The 11,825-nt window shown below is 36.0% G+C and overlaps 1 protein-coding gene across 1 annotated transcript; it reads right to left on the reverse strand.

Annotated features, from left to right (window-relative positions):
- Positions 1-65: 65 nt before the first annotated feature.
- Positions 66-11,735, reverse strand: LOC105226023 (myotubularin-related protein 13). The gene is made up of 19 exons (XM_011204754.4): positions 10,803-11,735; positions 10,475-10,575; positions 9,839-10,174; positions 9,541-9,760; positions 9,159-9,285; positions 8,663-9,037; positions 8,346-8,589; positions 7,850-8,155; positions 7,603-7,787; positions 7,162-7,519; positions 6,937-7,091; positions 5,500-5,903; positions 4,620-5,432; positions 4,161-4,550; positions 3,422-4,096; positions 2,460-3,366; positions 2,174-2,298; positions 1,219-1,301; positions 66-1,136 (listed from the first exon to the last, which is right to left on the reverse strand). The coding sequence occupies exons 1-19, from the start codon at positions 10,855-10,857 to the stop codon at positions 1,044-1,046; spliced, it is 5,952 nt and encodes a 1,983-aa protein (XP_011203056.2). The 5' UTR covers positions 10,858-11,735; the 3' UTR covers positions 66-1,043.
- Between the last annotated feature and the right edge of the window lie 90 nt (positions 11,736-11,825).

Consider the following 11,825-nt stretch of genomic DNA (forward strand, 5'->3'; position numbering starts at 1 on the left):
CTTTTTTTAAGATAAAATAAAATAATAGAAAAACACTTATTATTAAACGATCCATTTATACAATTTTATTAATTTTCATATTTTGTAAATTTTCTTTTTTATATGTATGGATTAGTGTTTCATCAATTGATCACATTGAAAAAGTCTATTTATTATGTTATAAATTTAATTATATAATATTTATATGTATGTATAAGCATATTGTATTGCATATTCAAATATCTTTTGGTACACTACGTATTATATATATTTTATGCATGTATATATATATATGTATGTGTATAATATATGAATGAATTCATTGTATATTTATAGTTCCTTTCTTTTGTGTATAGAAAAACAGTGATTCTTGAAATTAAATATATATGGTAACTCTGGTTATTGCAGTACAGTATTTTTTTATAGTAAAAACGTCAATAACTATTATAATTACGAGTATGAATATACTAAAGAATAACACATTATTAGTATACACATATGATAATATACTATTACAAATACAAATGCAGTACGGTGCTAGTGCATAGAAGTAGGGTTTACTTAAATTCACGCCTAATAAGCCAGCAGTTGAAATACATAAATACAAAATGCGCCACGCACATAGCTGAGAGGGTGCCGTTATGCGTGTTTTTGTATGTATGTAATTAGCTTATTTAATTTCTTTATTTGCACTAATGCTTATCAAATATGTTTGTCGTTGGTTGACATTATATTAAATTTATGTATGTATAAACTTAATGTTTTATGCAAAATAATAGATAGAAAACAAATAAGAATAATTAAGACACAAAAGTAGTAAATACACATACACATAGTTTAAATATACACATTTAAACGCTAGTATTTATATATAAATACATATTGATAAGTTTAACGCTAAACTCTTTCATAAAGCGTTGCGTTTTGATTTCCCTACCGTATTTTCCAACTTTTTCCACGCAACTTAATAGCAGCTTACGTTATATAACTAAAATAATACGTGCAAGAAATGGAATATCGTTGATGAGTACACTGCTAATGGGCGGGTCTATCCTACATTTCATCTACTGTAAGCAGGCTTGAATTTTTTCAATCCATTCTTGTGCCAAATTCGCATTTACGGCATAGAAATTGTACGTGCGACGATTGGTCTTCAGCTGTAAAATAGGGGAAGCGTGTATGCATTTCGTTGAATTGTTATGATTTATGCAACTATAATACGGTATTTAAGAAACTTACATCGAAGAAGCCTTTCTCGTCGATGCGTTTCGTGCCAATTTGTGCGGGCTGCGCCGGTGTCACCGATTGCACTTCTGCCAATTCTGTTTAATGGTGTGGCGAATATTGCAAAAGACAACGAGAAAAATAAAATATTAAATATGTAAACAAATGTCAGTAGAAGTGCGTATGTAAGTATTATTTTTGCTTAATTTTATTTTGTGGTTTTATTTTAAGCGTTTATTAATGATAAAATAAAAATTTCGTTAAACATAATAATCGACGTGTTCAAAAGATAAAGTTTCGATTATTTTGATAACTGGAATAATTATATTCATACATAAACATAAATAAAAGAATATAATTTAATTCGATTGACAAATGTTTTTGAGAACTTAATAGCGAAAATTTTCGAAAAACGATTTTCCAAAAATAGAAATTCGAGCAAAAACTAATAATAATAAAAAAAATAAAAAATAAAAAAATAATAAAAAAAAATAATAAAAAAAAATAAAATAAAAGAAATTAAAAAAAAAAAAAAATAAAAGCATAAAATATAGAACGAAAGTTTTTAGTTGAGAAACATTACAATATAAATTCTAGAAACAGAAAAAAATTAAGTTTTCCAGATAATTAAAGCAATGCTAATATAAAAGAAAAATATATGTATAATAAAATATTGTAAAGGGATGATTAAATTTTTTTATACCAAATCTAAACATACTCTATATTTATTCGAAAAACATTGCAAATTTTAAGTAATTTAGAATTTTTAAAATAACGCACATACAATAAAAAGAAGTATTAATAAAAAATTAAAAATAATAACAAAAAATTACTGAATATAAAAAACTAAAAGGCTAAGAGGAAAGCTTAGTTAATTAAAAAACCATCCAAATGAAAAAAATACTAAGATTGAAAATTTCTTTATATTAAAAGCAAAATAAAAAAAGTACAAAAAAATATAACAATTTACCTATAACTCCTTTGCATTGCGAATCCTCACCGGAGTCATAATAGCGTAGTTGATGCTTTATAGAGTCCAAGACAAACCAACGCTGTTTCCAGCCTTTGAGCAGAGCGCCGCGCTTATAAAGATGACTGCAAGGAAAAGAAAAATTAAATATTATTACGGAATCTTTGAAAATAAAAATAAAAGAGCAATAATTTAATAATAAAATAAGCGCAGCAGATATTATCTAGCTTTAGCAACTCATAACCTGCAGCCACATGCAAATGAAATAAAAATAAACTCAACTAACCCTTCATGCGTGCGATTCTCCGCCACATTGCTGCTGAACTGATTGTAGAAATGATGACTGGAGGTGCGCGCTGTTGTGGCAGCACTCGATGCTATACTTGCAGTGTCACCCTGCGAGATGTTCACATTCGGCGGCACCACACCGTCGACTGCTTTATATTTCGTGCAATTCTTCAGCGATATCTCGGTGCATTTCTCGTGATACGAATTACCACAGTCCATGCAGCGGTAGCCCACCGGACCCCATAACAACTTTGTGCAGTGATTGCAGTTCGTTGGTGTGGTGTATGGATGTTTCTCGAAACGATGCGGATGAAAGTATTTGTCCTGATAGCCACTTTGACGACCCTTCATCAAAATCTCTAACGTAGAGCGTTTAGGTGCTAATTTGCCGTGTGACTGCAAGAGAATACTGCTAAGCGAGGATTTGCGTGTTAACTCCTCCATTGGTGGCACTTCCAATTGGTCCCACACTTGCAACCATTTCTGTGGTAAATAACCACGTTCGGTCTCCGCCTGACGCACATCGCTCAGCAGACAAACGAATGCATTCGCATTGCTCTTCTCGATGTTATCATAACCAGCGCTAATCACGATGCGTTTGCCACGCAATTCAGATAAATCGATTTCATCATCGGCATTGGTGAGCTCCAGATCATATGGTGGACCCTGTGCCAGTTCTTCGTTCGTATAATATGCCCATAGATCGAGGGCGGGCACTGAACTCTGTGGACGCAGTACATCATCACGTACACAGTACATAAAATTGTAGAAGATTTGTGTCTTCGCGTGTTGCCGTTCGATATAGTCGAATATAGAGTGACCGATACGATTGAAATTCACCGAGGATTGTGCTTTGCTGCGTACGTCCATGGGATAGACACCCTCGTCATCGGACCCGGTATTACCTGTGGGAATAATAACGTAAAGAATATGAATATGTTTGCCATTCGAAAATTTTACCCAATAGATGATGTTTGGTGCCCAGCGAACCACGTTTATCCTCCACCGATGCGATACCTAAATCGAAACGTTCCACCTCGCAGTCAAAAAGAAAGGTGCGGAAACGACACGAAACCATATGGTAGGCCAAGAAGCGCACATAGAACTCGTTGAATTCAAATGCCATTGGAAACTGTCGTTGTATTTGGTAGACAGCGTCTAGAAATTGCAGAAAGGTCGGAGCAAATGCAATACTTGAGTTGCCATGGGTTGGCTTCAGATTGCTGCGATGTGCAAAACGATGCCCAAATGCGATCCAATCCTTTTCGATGAGCACACGGAAACCCTCCATCGTGCGATAGTAGGGGTCGAGGCAGAGTTGCGCAATTGATGAAATTTGCGCCGTTATATCCCAGCCATCCTCCAGTGAGAGCATCACACTAGACTCCTGTAGATCCATTAGATCGACTACAGCACCGGATAGTTGTAGGAGTGAAGAAATTTGCTGTAGCCACTCCGACTGTTCAACGCTTTTGGCGAATGTTTGGTCGGCATCGTTGGTTGTATTCGAAGGCAGACAGGCGCGCATTAGCTTCTTGAAAGCGATGCGCGATTGCCGGTAATCGGCATAGTCCACGGCTATGAATTCTGCACAGAGATCTGCGTTGATGCCGGATTTCGTTTGAGATTTCTCACCTAAATGAATGCAAAGAAAACGCATATAGTGAGCAAGTGCGAAAGAAAATAAGAAAGGAGATACCTAAGACATAAAGCCGTAACTTCCGATATGCTGCTGCGGCCGCCGTCACCGATGAATTGTTCTTTATAGTATTCGATTTTGGTTTCAGTGAATCTGTCCAATTATTCGATTTAGATTCGCTACCACTACCTGAAATCCCTGACTTGTGTTTACGACTAACTTCGGGTGTTAACGAAGTATCTGCGCGATTGAGGTAGGCTGACTCATCGGTAGCGTTTAATAACAGTGAATTCATGGACAAATTCATGCCAGTCATTGTGTATTGCGCCAATGCTAGGGAGAGATTCTTTGGCATGGAGTCAATGAGCGCTGAAATATATTTATCTTGCTCGTGATAGTTGGCGACGTCATGTGACATCGTATTCGAGCCGGTGGAGTTTTTCAGCATGCCTATTCATTTAGGGTCATTAATATATACATATATACAATTACAAAAAATTTTTTAAACTTCAAACTCACCGATCACTGATTTGCTATGTGGCAGAGCGCCTCGTATCAAGAGGGCGCCATTCCGATGCCGCCACGTGGCCACGGGTATGCGTTGACTCTTGTAGCATCGTCCAAGATGCAAAAGCGCCGCATCATTAATTTGCACAGGCGCTACCAACAGCGCAGGATATGAACGACATAAACTGTAGTTAGCATTTACGGTGGTTATGCGAAAGCCGTTTTGTGCCTCGTCAAAGCCTAAACGCTTCCAATCGCGCACATAGCTACGTTCCCGCATGCGCTCCACATCTTTGGCGGTCAGTAAACGTGGCATTGTGTCCGTATTCGTTTCGAACTCATCATCTTCAAGTTCGTCGTCCAAAGAATGTGTGTCTATCGCCTCCGTTGAAGGACCGAGCGTATCAAAATCTAATGTCGAAGTAACTAATTTACGTTTGGCTGGCGTTTTTTGTTTGAATTTGCGTAAAATCGTTTTCTTGGCGAAACCCTTTAGTGTTGAGTATTTTTCTTTGGTTTTAGATGGTGCGGTGCCATGCATGATGGTACCGTACGATTGGAATGCAAAGTGCTCGAACTCATCGATTGGATGCCGAGCCTTTGTGAGTATTTTACGAAAGGTTTCAATCATTTCCGGCGTCACTTCGGTATCGAAAGCGATTTTCATCAACTGGAAGGTGCTAGAACGCAACTGTAAACCTTCCGGCAGGGTTTGATCTAAATGCGAAAGATATAGTACTGAGATTTTTTTCTCCTTCAGCATTGAGGAGATGGGAAATGCGCGAATAATGGTCTGTTCGCAAGCGAGCGGGTCACAGGGGGAGCCTAAAATGCAGTGACATTAAAAAGCAGTTAATTTTTTGCATAGCAGTCGAATTTAAATTGCACTCACCTTTGAACACAATACGATAATTTGTTAAGAATAATGCGCCCTCGGCTGGTATCCAGCTTTGTGTGTCATCCTCTCGGCCGTCCGGCATGAGATAGCAACGCAAGTGATCCGTTACAATCTCTTCGCCTGGCAGCAGACATGGCGCTTGTATCTTTGGTTTTTGCACATGTGGATGCCTTTTAGATTCCAGATATACCGATTCCAGCGTTTCAATATGCATATGGACTACACCGGGCACCATATCATGTAGATTGCGTATATGCTCAGACGTAACACCACCCTCAGTACATACGCGATCGATGAATCGTGAAACCATTTTGCCGACTGCACCGCCCACTTCCAGTGCGTCGTTCTCTTCAAAGCCCTCGTCTGAATGTTCGCTTAAGCTGTGCGAGCCCATAATACTGAAATGAAAATGAGACGAAACATTTGTTTAAAGTTGAAAACAAAACTGATCTATTGCGTTAACCGATGCGAAGCATTGTTTAGTTTAATTATGGAATTTCGGACTATAAATACTAAATATTGTTTGAATTCCTCTAAAACATTTCTTTGTGCAAAGCATTTAAAATATTGTTAGTGTATTCTATACATAAAAATAAGCGTTTAAAAGCGTTTTCCCTCTAATATTAATTAAAATAACAAAAATAATCAAACTTTAATTTAATTACAATGTATTTTTTCAAGAACCTGTCTTATATTTAAACTGCAATGCTTCAAAATTTATACTAAAACAAAGTTTAAATTTAAAGAATTTTTATAGAATAGATTTTTGCAATAAGGCATTAATCTGAAAACCTGTCTAAGGTATAATTTCGAAAATTCTCCTAAGAATGTATGAAATCCAGATCATTTATATATATAATTTATAGGGTTTCCGATGTTTTTTTCTGTTTACAATTATGTTACAAACTTAATATATCCTACTCAACATATAAAAAAAATTCATATAATGTAAATTTTGTTAATTTCAAACGCGTAAGCAAAAACGTGCATTTTATATTAAAAAATAATAATAAAAAATAAGTGAAAGTATGAATAAAAAGAATATGCAGGTGCTTACAACAAATAAGAACAAAATCGTACCTCAATCTAAGAAAAGTATTTGTTCTATAAATAAATGGAGATGATATTATATTTTTTAGTCAAGTTCATAAAAATTTTAAATGTAAAATTATAAACAAATTACAAGTAGAATAATATGCAAATTAGTATTCGTATTCGAAAATCTAGTTTTTACTAGTCTCGACCAGTTTCAAAATCCTGTATAGCAATTCCAATAAAGTTAAGAGTCAAAATTACGAAATAAAATTTGTAATAATCTAGGAAATAACATTAAATAAAGTTTTGATTTAAGAATCTTTAAAACATTAAAGGACCCGTTTTTAATACAACGAAAATAAATTAAACAATATTAAAATAATCACAGAAACTCACCTATTCGATACGCTTTGATTATCGTCTAAGCGAAAGGATTGCTTCGGCTTCGGTCCCACAGCATTCACATCGGGTGGTATTAGCAAGGACACCATACGATTAGCATAGTGGATGGCTTGACTGTAAAGCGTGGATTCTTCTGATTGCGCTAATTCCTAAAAAGTAAATTAAAAAATGAAATAAATCACTGTACAAAGTTGGAAAATAAAAATTTGAGCTAATTACGTTCTTTTTTTCCTCCTCCAGCGTTGGACTTTTGCGCATTTGTTCGGCTGTTATCTCAAGCGCAGTTGGCTCTTCCAACGGCACATCGTCCAACACGATATTGGATTCCTTATTATTCTCGATTTGTCGCCGTCGTTGCATGTACAAAGCTTTAATCTGTGTCTGCACATCCTGATAGAAAGTAGACTCCCAGAATTGCAAGTTCTTCCATATGGGATGGTCCTGTATGCAGGTGTATGCAAATTGAACTATACCCGTGGAAAGCTTGCGGCAAAAGATAGTGGACATCGGTAAGAGTGCCGCCGCAACGGTGTATTCATCAATACCCGTGGAATTTTGTATTGTTTTATTCATAAATCTGTCAGTTGTGATTAATGTTAATATCATATTATATATATTTTTGTATTTATAAATTTTAATTATATTTCGTTAAGAACTCACTTAATCACCAAGTCGAACTGTTGATGGTCAAGTATCGCTTTATTGCCATGCACATAGCCGAATAGTTCACGACAGAGTATTAGACGTGCATCACGGTGTTTGAGTGTGCGCATTACAGCCGGCACAAGTTTACGCGCATCGGCGATTTTATTTTCAAAAATATAAGCGACACAAGTTTTTAGCACCTTCAAAGAAAAAATATATTTTTTAATATACAACTCATACGTGCTAAATAATGTGTAGATACCTCGAGTCGGCGTGCTGAATTTAAGATGGCTGGACGCACATCTAGCACCTCGGGTAAGCGCGGACCCATCGGTATTATGCGCATTTGATTGCGCAATACCGTTAAACGATGCGAAATACAATTCTTGCGCATGCCATCGTTTATAATCAGCTCAACTTTTTCGCTGCTAATACGTGGAAATGCTGGCTGGTGTATGCGATGGAAAGAGCCATCCGGCGGGCGGAGTACTTTCTGTGCGTAAACCTGTTGACTTGGACACTCGTTTTCGTATAGTATTTTTCCCAACTCCTGTATGTGTATTGGAACCTGGAAGAAATTATTATCAAGCATTATCCTTACTCTATGAAAATACTAATTCTTTTTTGGCGATGTAATATTTGTAATTATATTTTTAAAAATCCACTAGCTTAAAGAGATGTTTTGTTTTATGATATAATATGGTGAATAGTACAAAAATGCATCGATACCGAGAGTTATACATTTTTAGGCAACTTACTAAACTCTTATTTTGCGCCTCGCTCTTCAAAATCTCATTCATAGAGCTATATAATTCATCCCAAGCATCGGCAGAACGCCACGGTGGTCCACGTTCATTCACGAAGGTGGTAAAGAACATGCTGTCCAAAACGCGAAATAAAAATTCACTTTCTATCAGATCACGTGCACCCAAAAAACCGGCCTTATGAAAAGTTATCACCGGTTTAGGATGGATGCGTATAATAGTTAGACATGAGCGGTATCTGCAGAAATAAACAGCAATAAAAAATATTACATTTTCTTTTTTTCGTAAAGACATGCATATTCTATTTTTACCCTTGCAGCAGTTGTGCAAAGAGGCGCATGAAAATAGCACGCAACTCCTTATCTATTATTGCATCTGACTTAGGATAATTAGTTGGTTTTTCGAGCGACGGAAATGCCAAATCAGCCTGTGAAAGATGCGGAAATAGAATCATCGTAAGCAGCTCTTGAGTCTGTTCCCACAATGGTGATGGCAGTATGGGCACTGGTGGTGACAGTGATTCTGGTATCGTTACCATGCCACCGTCTAGGTCTACGACTATAACATCCAGCAGGTCGGTGATTTCGCTGACTAATGAACTGTGTATGCCCATTATAAAGGGGGTGGGTGTGGAGAGAACTTCGGTTAACGGTGCTGGCAATATCGGAATGTACACGTGCGTGTATCTATATTTAAGAAAATATTGAGAATTGTGTACTATATTAAAGTATATTGTTTACATAGAATGATACATTGAAAATAAATACAGACAGGTAAATTGAAAGAACTCATATCAAATTTGTTTACCTGAATGGATACATCAATGATACCAGAGCCTTGCAGCTTTCGGTCAAATGTGAATAGCTTTTTGAATGGAATAGAATTTTATTCTCCGTCATAACCGCGCACAGCAGTATAAGTACATTTTTAATACCTAACCGCCACATTATATATATTAGAAGAGCAGATACCCGACACCCGTGATTCCATATGTTAAAACGGTGAATGTTGTGGTTAAGCGGTGTAAATATCACATTTTTCGATGGATTGTATTGAAATGCGTCATATTGAAAATAATAATATTAATTAATAAGAATGAATTATAAAATTTAGCATACAAGCAAGCACATACATATATATGTTTGTGTGCTTTTTATATATTTCTTTATATATTTGAATAGCTGCATACCTAATTGCTTAAAAACAAAGTAAACAGCTGTACCCGTCACTGGTAACGAAGGCGATTGAGGCGGCTGTAGCGATTGCTTATCGCCAGCTCCTATGGAGAAGCGTACTTGCGGACCGCCTGGCGGTGGCACCTGTATACAGCCAAGAATATTGCCAATGAGATTTTCTAATGCGTAGGGCAGATTCTCAATGTATACTGTGTAAATAGTGCCTAGACAGTTCTGTAAACATTTAGATCAGTTTGTTTATAAAATAAAATATATTTACTGATAATTTGAAATTATTCTAATTAGAATTACCTTAAATGTATCTCCATAATCGAGCCGTGATATTAGCACCAAACATTTGGGCGCATACATAACGCTATGATGGGATATTATGCTATTATTACCACTTCCACCGCCGTTAGTGCTGCCCGTAATCGCAGGTTGAAATTTGGAACCACCAATGCCGCTGACGGTAGCAGTTGCCTCATCTTCTTCATCAATGACTTTATTAAGTGTGATGGCCAATGTTTCATGGAAGCTAAGACAGGCACAGTAATGCTTATTTGCATCGATATCAGTAAGTACGGAAGTGAAAAATTTTGGTTCTTGCTTATCGTACGACAAACCCCAGCCAAGTGGTTGACAAAACTATTTCATATGCAAACAAACAAACTTATCAGAATCAAATTTAAAGAGTACTTTCTATTTTGGATTCTTTACATAATAGCATAATCAAAAATACACAAATGTATGAATGAAATAATACAGTAGTATGTTATAATTGTTTCAAACATTTTAGTTTCCTATGTACATACTAGATTCCAAACCCCTCTCACTTGTTAAAAAAAGCAATGCAAATTCTTTTGTTGTTAATGTTTTTGTGAACTCATACTTAAATCATAAAAATAATTCATTTGAATATGTTAACATATTCATTAACAAACGTACCCACTCTATGCCTTCGATAAATGGAGTATCCGGCCAGTCCTTTTCCGGAAAACGCTGCACTATCTTGCCACATGACATGTGTATGTTACCAGCAGCAGTCCCTAGAATTTATCAATCATAAATTGTAAATTAATTATGAGCTCTGAATTTTTTTAATTCGCCAAATAAAAAATAGAAGCAATATACAATACTATAACAAATTAAATTAACTAACTCGAAATCAGCAAATAAATAAGTATGTATGTATATAATTTATCTTCTTATTATATGCAAATACTTAAATATGTATGCAGAAATGTGTATATAGAAAGAATTACAAATTACTCACGTTCTTTATCGTTATCATAGCCAACAATAACGAAATAATCAGCAAGCCGCGACATGATGTCGATATTGTTATTGTTGGAGCGGCGTTTTGCTTTTTTTCATTTCAGCCGGTCATACATCAACGTCCGCTATTGGCGCTGTATACACCTGCTCTTGGCAAAGTGCAACAGACTTAAAGCGGCGCAGACGACGACGTTGGCTTTGACGTCGCGATTGACAACGTCACTAATTCTGTATTGGTCCTTCCCCAAAATGATGGGACACAACTAAATAGCAGATTGCATTTGTTTTAATTCTTAGATTTTTATTATGAATGTAACATATGTATATATAGACGTTCCGGTATCGCCAAGCAACCCTTTCCAAATTCAACTAAGTCAATGCTTGATTTACACCTTGCCGTCACTGTCAGCAACATTAAAAGCTGTGTATCACCCAATTTGCATAATTTTCTCAATTTCGTTCGCGTTTCGCATAAATTAATTTACACTGTTTTATGCGTATTCGTTTTGCCATTCACCAACACAATGTGGTTACACCATAAAAATACATACAACAAATTTTTTAATCAATTTCATTTCATCTTTTGAATAATCGACCACTGCACAACAACCACACCCTGTAGAATTTTTTGTTTTGTATCTTTTGTCACCGACATCTATACAATCCAACGAGTAATCAGCTAGCCACCAAGGTACATACAATCTGCCGTTTACGTCCAACAATACCACGCAAATGAAATTCCTTCTTAAAATGTTTTATTATAAACAAATTGGCGCGCACGTACGTCGCCGCTCCGCTTCGCGCACAATTTCTTAGCCAATACACCTTTTTCTTCTTAATGTTTACACGACACACACAGCTACGCGAAACGCTCAAAATAATTATTTCGCCTTTTCCAAACGCCAGTCAACTACACCCACGAAGACAGCTGGAAAATTAATTTAACAATTCCAAAAGAAAAAAATTAAAAACTGCCAATTGGGTGACGTTTGAAGCGTTGCCATCAAACTGAAATGTCAAA

This window comes from Bactrocera dorsalis, chromosome 2 (assembly GCF_023373825.1).
Source record: "Bactrocera dorsalis isolate Fly_Bdor chromosome 2, ASM2337382v1, whole genome shotgun sequence".
Classification (NCBI taxonomy): Eukaryota; Metazoa; Arthropoda; class Insecta; order Diptera; family Tephritidae; genus Bactrocera; species Bactrocera dorsalis.

Bases quoted from the DNA above. Each gene is read 5' to 3' on its own strand.
- LOC105226023 (XM_011204754.4), bottom strand. From the start codon at position 10,857: ATGTCGCGGCTTGCTGATTATTTCGTTATTGTTGGCTATGATAACGAT. The intron at 7,788-7,849 runs GTATCTACACAT...TTTTCTTTGAAG, and splicing joins ATTCAGCACGCCGACTCGAG to GTGCTAAAAACTTGTGTCGC. The intron at 1,137-1,218 runs GTAAGTTTCTTA...CCTATTTTACAG, and splicing joins ACGAGAAAGGCTTCTTCGAT to CTGAAGACCAATCGTCGCAC.